The sequence below is a fragment of the Lineus longissimus genome, chromosome 17, assembly GCF_910592395.1.
Source record: "Lineus longissimus chromosome 17, tnLinLong1.2, whole genome shotgun sequence".
Classification (NCBI taxonomy): domain Eukaryota; kingdom Metazoa; phylum Nemertea; class Pilidiophora; order Heteronemertea; family Lineidae; genus Lineus; species Lineus longissimus.
The window spans coordinates 1314846-1332517 of NC_088324.1; the positions used below are offsets into that span (position 1 = coordinate 1314846).

At 44.7% G+C, this 17672-nt stretch overlaps 1 protein-coding gene across 2 annotated transcripts; it reads left to right on the plus strand.

The window, feature by feature from the left end:
• Positions 1–8945: 8945 nt before the first annotated feature.
• Positions 8946–12060, plus strand: LOC135501295 (ras-related C3 botulinum toxin substrate 1-like). 2 transcript variants are annotated; one of them, XM_064793332.1, is made up of 3 exons: positions 8946–9032; positions 9350–9858; positions 11433–12060. In XM_064793332.1, the coding sequence occupies exons 2-3, from the start codon at positions 9634–9636 to the stop codon at positions 11790–11792; spliced, it is 585 nt and encodes a 194-aa protein (XP_064649402.1). In that variant the 5' UTR covers positions 8946–9032; positions 9350–9633; the 3' UTR covers positions 11793–12060. The 2 variants fall into 2 exon arrangements, with proteins under 2 accessions (XP_064649402.1, XP_064649401.1); XM_064793331.1 differs by lacking the exon at positions 8946–9032 and having other exon boundaries at positions 9220–9858.
• Positions 12061–17672: the final 5612 nt, after the last annotated feature.

Sequence of the window (17672 nt, forward strand, 5' to 3'; positions counted from 1 at the left end):
CTCTTCTCTCGAAGTAAGGACTGGACAAGTGAGGCAAGGATGCCCGTTTTGGAAATTGCACCGAATCCCCCCCCCTGAAACGCCTCGATTTGAATATGCAGGCGGCGTAGCATACCACGGCGTAGCTAGACCGGCGTAGCTAAATCATCCCCCCCCCGAGAAACCCTTCGATTCGACTATGTCAGGAGATTCTAGCTTAGATCGGCGGGTTTGACGGAGATCGCTCGAGCGAGCTTCGCCAGTATGTGGCTGAATATCCTAAATGCACAGCCCTTGACATACTTGTACATAGAAAGCTGAAGTTGGTCGTCGATTTTCAAACATGGAAGATTTTATTGAATTGAACTGAATCCGCTTGTCCGTACTAACAATCAAATTTGTGTAATTTATGACTCAAACAGACAGCTTGTATGAAAACTACCTGTAAGAAAATTATTTGCGTCGTTAAAACACTAAAACTTATTCCTAGCCGAAGATTCGTATTTTCCAAAATTCTCGGCAAGGATTTACAAAAATCAAATTGTTAAGAATTAGGCCCCGGTCGGCCGCCGCTTCAGCGCCACCCCTGGGGCCTAATGGTATTAGGCTAACCACGCGACGGTAAACTAGAACTTGCCTTCGGCATTTACCTCGTATACAAACCCTGAGAAAATCCAGTACAATCCGCTTCGAAAAATTTGAAATAGAGATGAGTATATTGATAATCACTGATTACGTCAGGATGCCTACCAACTCGGCCTCCGTATATATCAACTTGGCCCAGGTTTCTGGTGGTGAAAGGCAGTTAGATAACCTACTTTTTTCAGTCATCTTATGGTGAAAGACATCTGACTATCAGTGCTAACTACTCTCGTCCGAAACGGTGGTGTAGGACAATTTGTGAAAGACCATGTGAATTGGGCAACCTACCTACCAAACCCTTCTCACGGTGAAAGACAATTGGACAATCTGCTCACCACACCCGTCTGGTGGTAAAGGACAATTGGTCAATCTGCTTACCACACCCGTCAGGTGGTAAAGGACAATTGGTCAATCTGCTTACCACACCCGTCTGGCGGTAAAGGACAATTGGTCAATCTGCTTACCACACCCGTCTGGCGGTAAAGGACAATTGGTCAATCTGCTTACCACACCCGTCTGGTGGTAAAGGACAATTGGTCAATCTGCTCACCACACCCGTCTGGCGGTAAAGGACAATTGGTCAATCTGCTCACCACACCCGTCTGGCGGTAAAGGACAATTGGTCAATCTGCTTACCACACCCGTCTGGTGGTAAAGGACAATTGGTCAATCTGCTTACCACACCCGTCTGGTGGTAAAGGACAATTGGTCAATCTGCTTACCACACCCGTCTGGCGGTAAAGGACAATTGGTCAATCTGCTTACCACACCCGTCTGGTGGTAAAGGACAATTGGTCAATCTGCCTACCACACCCGTTTGGTGGTAAAGGACAATTGGTCAATCTGCTTACCACACCCGTCTGGCGGTAAAGGACAATTGGTCAATCTGCTTACCACACCCGTCTGGCGGTAAAGGACAATTGGTCAATTTGCTTACCACACCTGTTTGGTGGTAAAGGACAATTGGTCAATCTGCTTACCACACCCGTCTGTCGGTAAAGGACAATTATATATATTATGTTGGGCAACATGTATGGTGGCTTATTGTCCTTTGTAATAAGCAAGGCCTACAACTGTCTTTGCATGGTCTCAACCGAGGCCGTATTGGGATGCAAAGCGCTTACCTGCCATCAAACCGGTCTCAACCAGCACTTTCTTACAATGCAAAGCGCCTACCTCCCATCAAACTGGTCTCAACTGGCACTTACTTGCCATGCAAGGCGCTTACCTGCCATCAAACTGGACACAACCGGCACTGTCTCGCAATGCAAGACGCGTACCTGCCATTAAACTTTGGTCTCAACCGGTACTGTCTTGCCACGCAAGGCGCTTACCTGCAATCAAACTTTGGTCTCAATCGGTACTGTCTTACAATGCAAGGCGCTTACCAGCCATCAAACTTTGGTCTCAACCGGTACTGTCTTACAATGCAAGGCACTTAACTGCCATCAAACTTTGGTCTCAACCGGTACTGTCTTGCCATGCAAGGCGCATACCTGCCATCAAACTTTGGTCTCAACCGGTACTGTCTTACAATGCAAGGCACTTAACTGCCATCAAACTTTGGTCTCAACCGGTACTGTCTTGCCATGCAAGGCACTTACCTGCCATCAAACTTTGGTCTCAGCCGGTACTGTCTTACAATGCAAGGCACTTACCTGCCATCAAACTTTGGTCTCAACCGGTACTGTCTTGCCATGCAAGGCGCTTACCTGCCATCAAACTTTGGTCTCAACCGGTATTGTCTTGCCATGCAAGGCACTTACCTGCCATCAAACTTTGGTGTCAACCGGTACTGTCTTGCCATGCAAGGCGCTTACCTGCCTTCAAACTTTCGTCTCAACCGGTACTGTCTTGCAATGCAAGACGCTTACCTGCCATCAAACTTTGGTCTCAACCGGTACTGTCTTACAATGCAAGGCGCTTACCTGCCATCAAACTTTGGTCTCAACAGGTACTGTCTTGCCATGCAAGGCACTTACCTGCCATCAAACTTTGGTCTCAACCGGTACTGTCTTGCAATGCAAGGCACTTACCTGCCATCAAACTTTGGTCTCAACCGGTACTGTCTTACAATGCAAGGCGCTTACATGCCATCAAACTTTGGTCTCAACCGGTACTGTCTTGCAATGCAAGACGCTTACCTGCCATCAAACTTTGGTCTCAACCGGTACTGTCTTGCCATGCAAGGCGCTTACCTGCCATCAAACTTTGGTCTCAACCGGTACTGTCTTACAATGCAAGGCGCTTACCTGCCATCAAACTTTGGTCTCAACCGGTACTGTCTTACAATGCAAGGCGCTTACCTGCCATTAAACTTTGGTCTCAACCGGTACTGTCTTACAATGCAAGGCGCTTACCTGCCATCAAACTTTGGTCTCAACCGGTACTGTCTTACAATGCAAGACACTTACCTGCCATCAAACTTTGGTCTCAACCGGTACTGTCTTACAATGCAAGGCGCTTACCTGCCATTAAACTTTGGTCTCAACCGGTACTGTCTTGCAATGCAAGGCGCTTACCTGCCATTAAACTTTGGTCTCAACCGGTACTGTCATGCAATGCAAGGCACTTATCTGCCATCAAACTTTGGTCTCAACCAGCACTGTCTTGCCATGCAAGGCGCTTACCTGCCATTAAACTTTGGTCTCAGCCGGTACTGCCTTGCAATGCAAGGCACTTACCTGCCATCAAACTTTGGTCTCAGCCGGTACTGCCTTGCAATGCAAGGCACTTACCTGCCATCAAACTTTGGTCTCAGGTACTGTCTTGCAATGCAAGGCACTTACCAGTCATCAAACTTTGGTCTCAGCCGGTACTGTCTTGCAACGCAAGGCACTTACCAGTCATCAAACTTCGGTCTCAACCGGTACTGTCTTGCAATGCAAGGCACTTACCTGCCATCAAACTTTGGTCTCAACCAGCACTGTCTTGCAATGCAAGGCGCTTACCTGCCATCAAACTTTGGTCTCAACCGGCACTGTCTTGCAATGCAAGGCACTTACCTGCCATCAAACTTTGGTCTCAACCAGCACTGTCTTGCAATGCAAGGCACTTACCTGCCATCAAACTTTGGTCTCAACCAGCACTGTCTTGCAATGCAAGTCACTTACCTGTCATCAAACTTTGGTCTCAACCGGTACTGTCTTGCAATGCAAGGCACTTAACCAGCACTGTCTTACAATGCAAGGCGCTTACCTGCCATCAAACTGGTCTCAACCGGTACTGTCTTGCATTGCAAGGCACTTACCTGTCATCAAACTTTGGTCTCAACCAGCACTGTCTTGCAATGCAAGGCACTTACCTGTCATCAAACTTTGGTCTCAACCAGCACTGTCTTACAATGCAAGGCGCTTACCTGCCATCAAACTGGTCTCAACCGGTACTGTCTTGCATTGCAAGGCACTTACCAGTCATCAAACTTTGGTCTCAGCCGGTACTGTCTTGCAATGCAAGGCACTTACCAGTCATCAAACTTTGGTCTCAGCCGGTACTGTCTTGCAACGCAAGGCACTTACCTGCCATCAAACTTTGGTGTCAACCGAGACTGTCTCGCAATGCAAGACGCTTACCTGCCATCAAACTTTGGTCTCAACCGGTACTCTCTTGCAATGCAAGACGCTTACCTGCCATCAAACTTTGGTCTCAACCGAGACTGTCTTGGGTAGCAAGGCGATCACTTCAGCTCAAACTTTGGTCTTAACCTTGACTGTCTTGGGTAGCAAGGCGCTCACTTCAGCTCAAACTTTGGTCTCAACCGAGACTGTCTTGAGTAGCAAGGCGCTCAAATCAGCTCAAACTGAAGGCGCTCACTTGTGCCATGGATTTTTAAATGATGGAATATGATACTTACGGTATTCGGGTAAGACAGCGGCCGCAGTCTGTCATAGTCGCCTTGCCCCGCCGTGTCCCATAGTCCAAGGTTAACTGGTACGCCACTGAACATGACGTTTGTGCTATAGTTATCAAACACGGTGGGGATATGGTTTTCCTTAAAGGTATCTGTGGAATAGCTTATCAGCAGGCACGTCTTTCCCACCGTACCGTCGCCGACCACCACGCACTTTATCTGGACCTTGCCATCACCAGATTGGGCGACAGACGAGGTGTCATCATCGGCGATGTTCTCAGACGACATCTCTAACACAAGAAGTGTTCTTTCCCTATAATGTTGTTGGAGTGGCTTGTTCCCTTTCGTTAGGTATTTCGAGAGTGTCCTTTCTTAGTCGTGCGAGTGTCCTTTATTTGGAGGTTGAGAAAGTGACTGTGCGTCATCGGCTTCGGAAGCTAATAGGGCACTTGACAATGCTTCATCTGATGTATCTTCTGAACTCTTGTAGGGTGGTTTCTGGGATTCCGCTCAAGTATTGTTTACATAGATCAGTCCATTTGGAGTGCAATAGAAAACCTAACCTTTAAAGATAAACAAGAGAAGCCATTTGAACGACACTATAAACTCGGCCGTTCTTTGTCCTTTACTCAGCCACCAGACTCGGCGAAATATCTACTGCTGTGCATGAAAAGGTCCACCCCTGTTCGACAACAATTATCCCATCCTTCACACTTTAGTACTTAACGGGCCCTGTTGGACAATTTGGGAATGATGACGTTGCCACAATTCGGCTGATATCCACACGGTCAACACTGGGTTTAGAGAAGGATAGGAGTTCAAACGAAGGTGAACTACATGTTTATCCTACCTCGATTTGCTAGTAATGTGGTCAGATTCCAAAGAGTGGCAGACGATGACTACCGTGGTTAAAGAAATGTCTGCGCAATCTTCCGTGTATGGTAAATCAACTTATCTGACCTCTCCGATCAAATATACAAACATATTTATAGCATACCAGGAGAAGCGTCATCACTGACAATAGTGGGTCAAGTATGAAATGATATCGATCGTAAACTTTCACCGAAGTCTGGTCTTTACGCTTCAGTCAGGAGAGAATCAATTATAGTGTGGTTTGAGACGCTCGTCAGTTGACAGAACTCCACATGGAAAATGGACATCCTTTTAGCATTGCTCGCTTCTTGGCCAATCGCTAGACCCTTTAGCATTTTCTCCTTGGCCTATCGCTAGACCCTTTAGCATTTTCTCCTTGGCCTATCGCTGGACCCTTTAGCATTGTTTTCCTTGGCCTATCGCTAGACCATTTAGCGTTGTTCTCCTTGGCCATTCGCTGGACCCTTTAGCATTTTCTCCTTGGCCTGTCGCTAGACCATTTAGCGTTGTTTTCCTTGGCCTATCGCTAGACCCTTTAGCGTTGTTTTCCTTGGCCTATCGCTAGACCATTTAGCGTTGTTCTCCTTGGCCATTCGCTAGACCCTTTAGCATTTTCTCCTTTGCCTATCGCTAGACCATTTAGCATTGTTCTCCTTGGCCTATCGCTAGACCCTTTAGCGTTGTTTTCCTTGGCCTATCGCTAGACCATTTAGCATTGTTCTCCTTGGCCTATCGCTAGACCCTTTAGCGTTGTTTTCCTTGGCCTATCGCTAGACCCTTTAGCGTTGTTTTCCTTGGCCTATCGCTAGACCCTTTAGCGTTGTTTTCCTTGGCCTATCGCTAGACCCTTTAGCGTTGTTTTCCTTGGTCTATCGCTAGACCATTTAGCGTTGTTTTCCTTGGCCTGTCGCTAGACCCTTTAGCGTTGTTTTCCTTGGCCTGTCGCTAGACCCTTTAGCGTTGTTTTCCTTGGCCTATCGCTAGACCCTTTAGCGTTGTTTTCCTTGGCCTATCGCTGGACCCTTTAGCGTTGTTTTCCTTGGCCTATCGCTAGACCATTTAGCATTGTTCTCCTTGGCCTATCGCTAGACCCTTTAGCGTTGTTTTCCTTGGCCTATCGCTAGACCCTTTAGCGTTGTTTTCCTTGGCCTATCGCTAGACCCTTTAGCGTTGTTTTCCTTGGCCTATCGCTAGACCCTTTAGCGTTGTTTTCCTTGGTCTATCGCTAGACCATTTAGCGTTGTTTTCCTTGGCCTGTCGCTAGACCCTTTAGCGTTGTTTTCCTTGGCCTGTCGCTAGACCCTTTAGCGTTGTTTTCCTTGGCCTATCGCTAGACCCTTTAGCGTTGTTTTCCTTGGCCTATCACTGGACCCTTTAGCGTTGTTTTCCTTGGCCTATCGCTAGACCCTTTAGCGTTGTTTTCCTTGGCCTATCGCTAGACCATTTAGCGTTGTTTTCCTTGGCCTGTCGCTAGACCCTTTAGCGTTGTTTTCCTTGGCCTATCGCTAGACCCTTTAGCGTTGTTTTCCTTGGCCTATCGCTAGACCCTTTAGCGTTGTTTTCCTTGGTCTATCGCTAGACCATTTAGCGTTGTTTTCCTTGGCCTGTCGCTAGACCCTTTAGTGTTGTTTTCCTTGGCCTGTCGCTAGACCCTTTAGCGTTGTTTTCCTTGGCCTATCGCTAGACCCTTTAGCGTTGTTTTCCTTGGCCTATCGCTGGACCCTTTAGCGTTGTTTTCCTTGGCCTATCGCTAGACCATTTAGCATTGTTCTCCTTGGCCTATCGCTAGACCCTTTAGCGTTGTTTTCCTTGGCCTATCGCTAGACCCTTTAGCGTTGTTTTCCTTGGCCTATCGCTAGACCCTTTAGCGTTGTTTTCCTTGGCCTATCACTAGACCCTTTAGCGTTGTTTTCCTTGGTCTATCGCTAGACCATTTAGCGTTGTTTTCCTTGGCCTGTCGCTAGACCCTTTAGCGTTGTTTTCCTTGGCCTGTCGCTAGACCCTTTAGCGTTGTTTTCCTTGGCCTATCGCTAGACCCTTTAGCGTTGTTTTCCTTGGCCTATCGCTGGACCCTTTAGCGTTGTTTTCCTTGGCCTATCGCTAGACCCTTTAGCGTTGTTTTCCTTGGCCTATCGCTAGACCATTTAGCGTTGTTTTCCTTGGCCTGTCGCTAGACCCTTTAGCGTTGTTTTCCTTGGCCTGTCGCTAGACCCTTTAGCATTGTTTTCCTTGGCCTATCGCTAGACCATTTAGCGTTGTTTTCCTTGGCCTATCGCTAGACCATTTAGCATTGTTCTCCTTGGCCTATCGCTAGACCCTTTAGCGTTGTTTTCCTTGGCCTATCGCTAGACCCTTTAGCGTTGTTTTCCTTGGCCTATCGCTAGACCCTTTAGCGTTGTTTTCCTTGGCCTATCGCTAGACCCTTTAGCGTTGTTTTCCTTGGTCTATCGCTAGACCATTTAGCGTTGTTTTCCTTGGCCTGTCGCTAGACCCTTTAGCGTTGTTTTCCTTGGCCTGTCGCTAGACCCTTTAGCGTTGTTTTCCTTGGCCTATCGCTAGACCCTTTAGCGTTGTTTTCCTTGGCCTATCGCTGGACCCTTTAGCGTTGTTTTCCTTGGCCTATCGCTAGACCCTTTAGCGTTGTTTTCCTTGGCCTATCGCTAGACCATTTAGCGTTGTTTTCCTTGGCCTGTCGCTAGACCCTTTAGCGTTGTTTTCCTTGGCCTATCGCTAGACCCTTTAGCGTTGTTTTCCTTGGCCTATCGCTAGACCCTTTAGCGTTGTTTTCCTTGGTCTATCGCTGGACCCTTTAGCGTTGTTTTCCTTGGCCTATCGCTAGACCCTTTAGCGTTGTTTTCCTTGGCCTATCGCTGGACCCTTTAGCGTTGTTTTCCTTGGCCTATCGCTAGACCCTTTAGCGTTGTTTTCCTTGGCCTATCGCTAGACCATTTAGCGTTGTTTTCCTTGGCCTATCGCTAGACCCTTTAGCGTTGTTTTCCTTGGCCTATCGCTAGACCCTTTAGCGTTGTTTTCCTTGGCCTATCGCTAGACCCTTTAGCGTTGTTTTCCTTGGCCTGTCGCTAGACCCTTTAGCGTTGTTTTCCTTGGCCTATCGCTAGACCCTTTAGCGTTGTTTTCCTTGGCCTATCGCTAGACCCTTTAGCGTTGTTTTCCTTGGCCAATCGCTAGACCATTTAGCGTTGTTCTCCTTGGCCATTCGCTGGACCCTTTAGCATTTTTCTCCTTGGTCATTCGCTGGAGGTGTCTAGATGTTGGTCTCTATCTATAGAGGGCGGGTTTTACCGTGCTGGGTCCAGTTGTTCAAAGCAAATTTTGTCACTAACTCTGGCGTTAACTTTTTGCCTGGTATTTCAAGTCTAACGGCTGAAGGAGATAATTCCAAGTTAAGGAAACCCCACGGGCAGTGACACTTTTTTTTCAAATAACCAGGCCCTGGACAGAGTTGATTTACTCCTTTTGACGTGAAGAAAGATTCTCCCTTTCAACCATGATCAAAACGAGATTAGTTCTAAGAATGAAGTTGTGACAATGATATAGGAAATACCTTTTAAGGTATTTGCATTCTTCCTGGTGTGTTTAAGGCTTCACTGTGACTATTTCCTGGATAATACTCAGTCATCATAATAATCCATAATGATCGCTCGATAATCCGTGATTGGACTAAATGGTATGTATTGTAACACGAGAAGTAGGGCAAATATCCATGAACTTGTGACGTGAACTGGTAACCTCGAGGCATGACCTAATTCATATACAATTACACCTGCAAGCTGTACATGGTCTAAGTATTAGTGTGAGGTCCCCCTGTCAATAAACAAATGACGTCATTGTTTCCAATTTGATCCTGAGTATATAATGATCTCGTCTTTGTCCGATTGACGATGACGGCCAAATCACACGAGGCTAACAACCGGAATAGGATATCGTAGGCGGATCATGCTGTGTAAGCCCCATTGAATTTTCTAATAATTTTTCTTTTTTGAGACGCTATCATTCCAATTCAAATACTCTTCATAAGCAGACGTTGAAAACAAGGATCCAATTTAAATACTCTCCATAAGCAGACGTTGAAAACAAGGATCGTTTTGGTAGGTCTTAACACGCGCGGTTGCAATATTTATGTGAGAGGCGCTGCCGATCTGACGGAGGCAACACAGGCCGTGACCGACTGAGAGTGACATTATCGACAACTAAAGGAATTCGCGCCTTGTCATTTGAGAGGTCACCATCACCTTGGAGAGTCGTCCTGACGTCGAAGCAACACTTCCATGGATCACATCAAGTGTGTGGTGGTGGGAGACGGCGCTGTGGGGAAGACCTGCATGCTGATGACCTACGCCAACAACACATTCAGCCATGACTACATCATGACCGTGTTTGATAACTACTCGGCCAATATCATGGTGGACAACTCGCCGTGTTCACTGAACCTGTGGGACACAGCCGGCCAAGAAGACTACGACAGGCTGAGACCATTATCTTATCCAATGACGGTGAGTAAAGAAGATATAACCCCCCAACCTCCGCCCTATACCGTACTCAAAGCATGTAAGCGTTTCACCAGTGACAATGTCCAATGATGAAATAATCCCTTTCGGTGATTTCCTCTTTTTTCAACCTTTTCATTCAAAAGAGTTATGGAACATGTTGGTACCTGTACAAAAATATGATGGACATTATTTGTAAAATGGATTAAATGGCCCGGAAGTCCTTAAACGTCGCGGAGCCTGTGGTGGTCGAACACTAGTTTTGGCTTAATGTCAGAAGTGCTTATCTTGATAATTAGAACACCATTACCTAACGATAATGATGGAATTCCTCGTGAACCCTGTAATGTGGGTTCATGACATTGTCTCCCAGCTGAATATCAGGCTTCCGGGGAATATCCGCGATCCCACTTGATGATATCATATCCGAGACAAGACCACTAATGAATATTCATAGGTTGGAGGGTCCAGGCATATCTATTAGACGAGTGCATGTTTTTTACTCTCAAGTACATATTTGGAGAGGTATTGAAAAATATTTGTTGTGGCAAGTCTACAGATATAAAGAAATTATTTGATGAAAAAATTAATTTCGAATTTTGCTAATTGGGTAATAGGGGGCGTGTTTTGAGATTTTTCTGCCAGGTGGCTGAAAGGAGTGGAAATATCAAAGTCTGTCTAATTTGTCGATTATCAAAAAATGTCTTTGGTCAATCACCAGTTTATTTTTCACCATTTACTTGCCCGACTGTCCGGAATAACATAATCTAAATTTCAGATTCACAACACCACGCGTTGCGGTCAAACATTGACAATTTAACTGCTAAAAGGCTTAAAAATCAATGGTGGTCTTGTCTCATTCGCCTGGTCGCCATTAAGATGACGTCACGAGGTGGACCGTACATATTTGGAGAGGTATTGAAAAAATATTTGCTGTGGCAAGTCCACAGATATAAATAAATTGTTTGGTAAAAAAAATAATTTTGAATTTCGACAACCTGGCCATAGGGGGGTGGTTCAAATTTGGAGTGAAAATGGCCGCTATGGGTAAAAATGTCCACTTGTGTCAAACTAGTCAATTTAAAAAAAAATTTCCGTGGTCAATCACCAATTTAAATCGCACCAGTTACTCGCAAGACTAGCCCGTATATCATATCCGAATTTCAGTTTCACTACTTGACGCGTTCTTTGATGCGTCGCGGTCAAACATTGACAATTTAACTGCTAAAAGGCTTAAAAAATCAATTGTGGTCTTGTCTCATCCTACATTATGCACCACTATCCAGGATGCTAATAGAGAGGTTTAGGTACAAGATCATGAAAGCTAACGTTCATTCAGTAGGCCTACACTGCGACTGGTGAACAGGAGGTATGGTTTCCTTGGAGGCAACACACGTCCATGCACAGGCCATGGTTAACGGGTCATTCGGGTGAATACAATTCTTACTGGAGTGACCTTGTCAATCTCCTTATAGCGCTCCTTTTCAACTTTGCAGAAGACCGGTAGGAGATCACTTTAACACATATGATGATTCCCCTTGATAGATAATGTAGGTATTCTTATTCTTTGTTGTTTTCAGGATGTGTTTCTAGTGTGTTTTTCCCTGATCAGCCCCACCTCACTAGAAAACGTGCGCGTAAAGTGGTATCCAGAAATCCGTCACTACTCTCCGAACGTCCCAATAGTTCTAATCGGGACTAAAGAGGACCTGCGCGAGGAAAATGACCTCATCGATGTATTATGTCATCAGAATAAGAAACCAATCAGCAACGTGCAAGGGCTTGCTATGGCCAAGACGATAGGTGCTTACAGATACATTGAATGCTTCGCATTGACGCAGAAGAACTTGACCACTGTTTTCAACACGGCTGTGCAGGCTGCAATGAAACCAGTGAAATTGCAGACCAATAATGGAAATAAGAAGTGTAGACTGTTATGATCCGTGGCTAAACAAGTCAATGTTCCGGCTGTTAAATTCCGTATTCTTTAACCTCGGGTAAGGGGTGATACTGGAGAGTTTGAGATCCGCGAATTATAGCAAAATTTATACGTATACTTATAGACATTCGGGTACTTTTGTTAGCACGCCGTTAGGGGGACCTGGAATAAGTTTTTCCCTCACTATAAGGACATATTCCCGGTTGTGGGGATTAGGGCAGGTCCTCATAACTAAGTTGCTTTATAACGCGGAGGAAATGGGGAGATCGATGGAGATAATCTGATGTCGAGTATATATATGTCTTGCCAACATCTCTCAGGGCAGTTAGATTCAATCTGGCACATGTCCGAGTGTTGGAAATACTACATAATTGTTCTCAATATTTCTCTCTCTGACTTTATGGTATCATTCATGCTAATACAATGCAGGGTCAAAGATAATTGACTTTGAAATAAGCTCAAATGCGTAGAAATAAGTGTCGATGTCCGACTGTCACGTGACTAAACCGTCATCAATATCTTATGCAAATGACCTTGTGAGCTATAAATAGTAAGTTCGCGGAATGCTATTGAAGCTGGTAGATAATGCGCTGTTCTCTCCGGTGGCTCCACACAGTAAAATATATTGGCTGACCAAAATGAAAGTCCTCAACTAAATGGTTAAGAGATTGGGACATATCCCATATCAAGTGCATTCTTTAATACTGAAGAAGTAATAATTCGGATTTGTCTCGAATTTAGCTTACTGTAGATATGATTAGGTCTTAGTGGTTATTTCCTGCACCTTGAGAGGCTCTTGTTCGAAAGTTACTGACCACAAATGGCCGACGGTCTGACTGCAGATATGGATGTTTGACCAATGAGTGAGGGAAAACTGATGTCCTATCAGCATGCGTTGTGTGCATGGTTCATTATTGTCAGTATTGCCCGAGTGAAAATCTTGGTTTTCCTCAAAACACGGATTGATTTCCCCAAATTTGTTATGTTCAGCTTCCAATTAGACCTCTGTTATGAGGAACCTGCACAAGAAAACCTGCCAATAGGGGACCCTGCAGGCAAGTGGACGGTGGTTGTAATGAGAAAGCTATTTCCCTGGTCAATGATTATTGAATATTTCATCCCTTAATTACTCTACATGGGGAAATAGCATCAAAAATGTTCTTTTATTGGTCCCTAATTTTACTTTGATGAGTTTTAGGGAGAAAATCAACAAAATTTAATTTTATTGGAAAATGCACTGGAAGTGTACCGTTTAGTACTGGTGCTGCCATCTAGATTTTTAGTTCCGCAGGTTCCTCATTGGAACACCTCTCTATAAAGTTCGATCAAAAAGAACTTCTTCCCAGATCGGGCTTTTTCCACTGGTTCGTCACACTGTCACTCAATGTCAATATATTCTGTTCGCCAATGGCAGCAGAGCCATGTCATGCGGCGGAAGGTATGTCCGCTGAGCGTTGTTCCACTGAAGTGTGTATTGCAGATGTGTATTATGGCGTTTTTCGTGTGTGCTTCCGAATTTGAGTCGGCGATGATGGCCTAGGCCTACAGGATCAGTCACAGCAGGGATAGGGTATACTAAAACACTTAATGTATTCCCATGTCTGTGAATTAATTCCATCACAACATGAAGAGTATAGTTCCATCACAACGTTAAGTCTTTATATGTAAGCATGTCTATTACACGGACCGAAAGTGAATGGTACTGTGCCTGCGTTCTTCGATAGAAATGGGACGACGCCGTTAGGTCAACGAACAATAGAAACGTAATACATTAATATGATTCACCTTTGCATGAATCCCTTCAGCCATGACTGTGATGCCCGAAAGTCCAGTCTATGGGGGCGGTCCCTCTCTAAGAGTTCCATATCTCCATCTGGCAATTCCCCGATCCACTGACGAAATTCCCTCGTTGCTTGTCCTGTGATATCTTTCCCAGCTACGGGAAAACCCAGCATCCTTCTATTTCGATACCAGTCTGCTAGAGAATCTTCCACCTCGGGCCAGAAACCTTTAAGCACAAACAATGGCCTAATTATCAGCTGTATACAATCATATGACTTTTCTGTGAACAAGCAAATAGTTTATGCTTAAAGAGATCAAAATCTTTATTTAGACTGGCTGAACGTTGTAAAAATAACTAAATAGGTGATTACATCTTATGCAGTTAATTGACTGGAGTCAGTAATGTTATGCACGATATGCAATGTTACCTTGATGCCAGCTCACGACCCGGGGGAACTCGAAACTGCTAAATTTTAAGAATGGGAGCTTATTTCCACCTTAGGTTTTAACCGGGCCGTTCAAAACTCCCCATTTTTACAAGCGTTTCGCGATAGGTTTCCTTTAGCCTGTGGAAATCGATTGCTTACCAGTATCTTCTCATTCGTCATCGTCGTCGTTGACCCTCTACAAACTCAGTTCTAATGTCATCTTCGTTTCTTATCCAGTCCCGAAATGTCGGCGCCCGAATATTTCGGAATCTTGCAAAATGAGTTGGTGTCTGCCCATGTTCCAGCCCTTCTAAATGAGCTAACCAATATTCATCCAAATAATCGATTTTTTGCTGTAAGGAGTATGTCTGAAGCCGTCGCCTTCGCGGTCCCCCAGCCTCGTCCATCGCCGTATTTAAACAGCATGAGGAAAGAACCAAAATATCCAAAAGCAGATCATTCGTCTTCGTTTGGAAAACAAATTTTGCAGTGTGGGCCTTGATCAGGCGCGTGTCATGCCCTATAGACATTTCTAGGCCTTACATCATTCGATTGATTGAGGGGCTGATTGAAGGCCTACAAAATACCACCATTCGTACAGGTAATACAAGCTGTTCCATCTATTATTTTGCTACCCCTACTATATTACGGTATTATCAGAACTTAGAAAATTTTATGACATGGACTCGCGTCGAGGTAAGTTGAATTCTCCCGCATGTAGGAAGATTAGAGTTCACAATGAACTTGTTTTGAGCTTAAAGGATAGCTCCTGGAATAAATCGCTATAGCGATAATCGGGAAAACTAACGCACCTGCATATTTCGTATATCATTATTATTCCAATATAGGACTGTATATCGCTCAAAAATTTGCGTTTGTACCAATAAAGGTGTTTTAAATCCACTAAACACAGAGTTCATGGAGGGCGCCATTTTCTCACTTTTTTCGCGATCTCTCCTCCAAAACCGGAGAATCGTGACGTCACGTGTGCAATTCACATTGTCAGTATTGTCACAATAGCAGTCAGCCGATTGATATTTTGAGATCGTGTTATTGTATTGTTATCAAGGGGGCTTCAGATGATGAAAGCTATGTTGACAGCAGTGACACTTCGATGAGCAGCGGGAGTTATGAAGATTTGGATGTAGGGGGAAATGTTGGTGTACAGGGCTACCAGTTTGAGCCGGAATATGAAGAGGGGGAGCTTGAGTCATTGACGGCAATGACACTATGGCTCAAGCTATTGAAGATGCAGCTGGACCCGATGTTGATGGCCAAACTGGACTATGCACCGAGGCATTTTGCATTCAAGCAATCCATATATTACGCGAATGTCCAAATAAAACGAAATTAGAATGATTTAATTGCGTGAAATCTTGAGACATGCGAGAGAGATCGCGAAGAAACGGATATTGACATGGATTCACACACTGCGCACGCGCGAAAAGCGGTGACAAGCCCACAATATGCACGATCGGTGCTTCGGAATTTCAGCCAATCACTGCCATTGCACACACCGCGTCATCACCGAGGGAAATTTGACTCAAAATGGCGCTGTCCATGTCAGTAAAATAGGGACTATTAATATCAATTTTTCTCCCTGAACTATTATATTTCTTCCACTTTCAAAAGGTTTGTGGTAAAGAGGAATACTCATTTAATATATTTCCATTGGTTTCGTTCAAAAAGGCTGCCAACGATTTATTCCAGGAGCTATCCTTTAAGCAATGCTTGTTTTCTCTTGCTACTGTATATAAAGTCACGCTGTACATTTGCCACTCAGTCATTTGTTAATTAAATGTTTGTGGTTATTGTAATGACTTGTTTCTTCATTTATCAACCGTGGTTATAATTAAAGCATGAGTGGCCCGACAGGAGGCGAAGATATGAGTTCACCTCTGCAAGAATGGTTCGGGTCGTCTACTAAAATGACGGTTACGTAACTGAAGACATGTCCCATCACAATCAGGTCGACTTTGTCGTGCTGGATCGGTACACGTAAGGCAGACGTTACATAGAGCTTGACGCTTCACTCCTCACGCCTCATGCTTCACGGTTCACTCGTGAACCGAAGAATTTCCAAGGCATTTCAACTTAGGCCCTCATTTTTTCCTATGTAACAGGGCTCATTGAAATACCTTGTGAACCGTGAAGCATGAGGCGTGAGGAGTGAAGCGTGAAGCTCTAGACGTTACATAGAGCTTCACGCTTCACTCCTCACGCCTCATGCTTCACGGTTCACTCGTGAACCGAAGAATTAACAAGGTATTTCAATGAGCCCTGTTGCCTAAGTTGAAATGCCTTGGAAATTCTTCGCGTCACGAGTGAACCGTGAAGCATGAGGCGTGAGGAGTGAAGCGTGAAGCTCTATGTAACGTCTGCCTTACGGGTCACTGAGGTAAAAGACCCTCTGCATTAGTGGCAGCAAAGTGAAGCAACATTTTATATCTGGCTTACGACTCGGATTGAAAATCCCGAAAAGATCCTGATTTTATACGATTCCGGCCATTCATTAACGAGATATATATACATATTTGCTAACTAGCGGCCTGCCCAAGAATCAGATCAGACGGAAATGTTATCTACATGGTCAGCAGTTGTCAGGATAGACACTTCCCAAAGACAAGGTGACCTGCCAGTACCACGATGTCGCCATCTATATGAAGAAACTGGAACGTCGACCTTCCCGAAAGAGCATCTGACCGTACAAGTTGAAATGTGTTATTTAGTTATTTCACTTTCCTTTATCACGATATTCTACTTATTTCTGACTATCGGTTGGAACAACTAGAGCCTGTATGCTGTTACTGAAGCAAATGAGATTGATTTGCTCTCACTAGTGTGAAAAAGTGTGGTGCAACTCGATTTGAAATGTAACATGTACTCTTTCTATGCCTAATCCATTGAAATATGTACTCTTATGATAGAAACCATTGCAATCAATTCGGGTAAAACGGCGATTCCTTTAAATACAATGAAACAGATGTGCAGCATCTAAGGTTACACAGACTAAAACAGATTTGTTCGTACCGTGGAGTGATCATGTTACTCGATGCCAACTCCAACATCGGGTGTCAATTTAAGCACCGAATTGAACCCCACTTGTTCTGTGTTTTGGGGTGAAATTCAATTGAGACCATATCCATATCAAGTTTGACCCAGGCTATTTGTACTACAACACCATGAAGTTCCCGCTCCCATCTAATTGCGCCAATACCCCGCTTGTCCAGTGATTCATCATTTCCGTCATCTATCAAAGAGTTATAAAGTCCAGGACCAGTAACAGTGCTGGTACTTAAAACATTTTGTCGGAGTGAAGCGAATGGAAAGATCAAGTTCCCAGTGTCCACCTCATCGAAGCATTGCAAGCCCTTGTAGAATTGTTCTTCTTGATTTTCACAAAACTGCCGGGCTACGATTTCCGAAGTTTCCTCTGGCTCGTTATGAGTTCTCAGGATCTCTCTGGTTCGAGTAGCCAACTGGTGCAGTCATGTAGCTTTCATGTTGAATAGTTCACCTCTCACAACCACCACTAAGAAATTAGATAAAGTCTGTATGTACTATTAACGTGATTATCCAGCATCGAGTCTACATGTACTTCATCGACTTGGAAGGGGAGAGTAACGTATCATGTCAGCTGCAGAGAGCAGTAGTGGCGCCAATGAACAGAG

Bases quoted from the DNA above. Each gene is read 5' to 3' on its own strand.
- LOC135501295 (XM_064793332.1), top strand. From the start codon at position 9,634: ATGGATCACATCAAGTGTGTGGTGGTGGGAGACGGCGCTGTGGGGAAG. The intron at 9,859-11,432 runs GTGAGTAAAGAA...TGTTGTTTTCAG, and splicing joins CATTATCTTATCCAATGACG to GATGTGTTTCTAGTGTGTTT.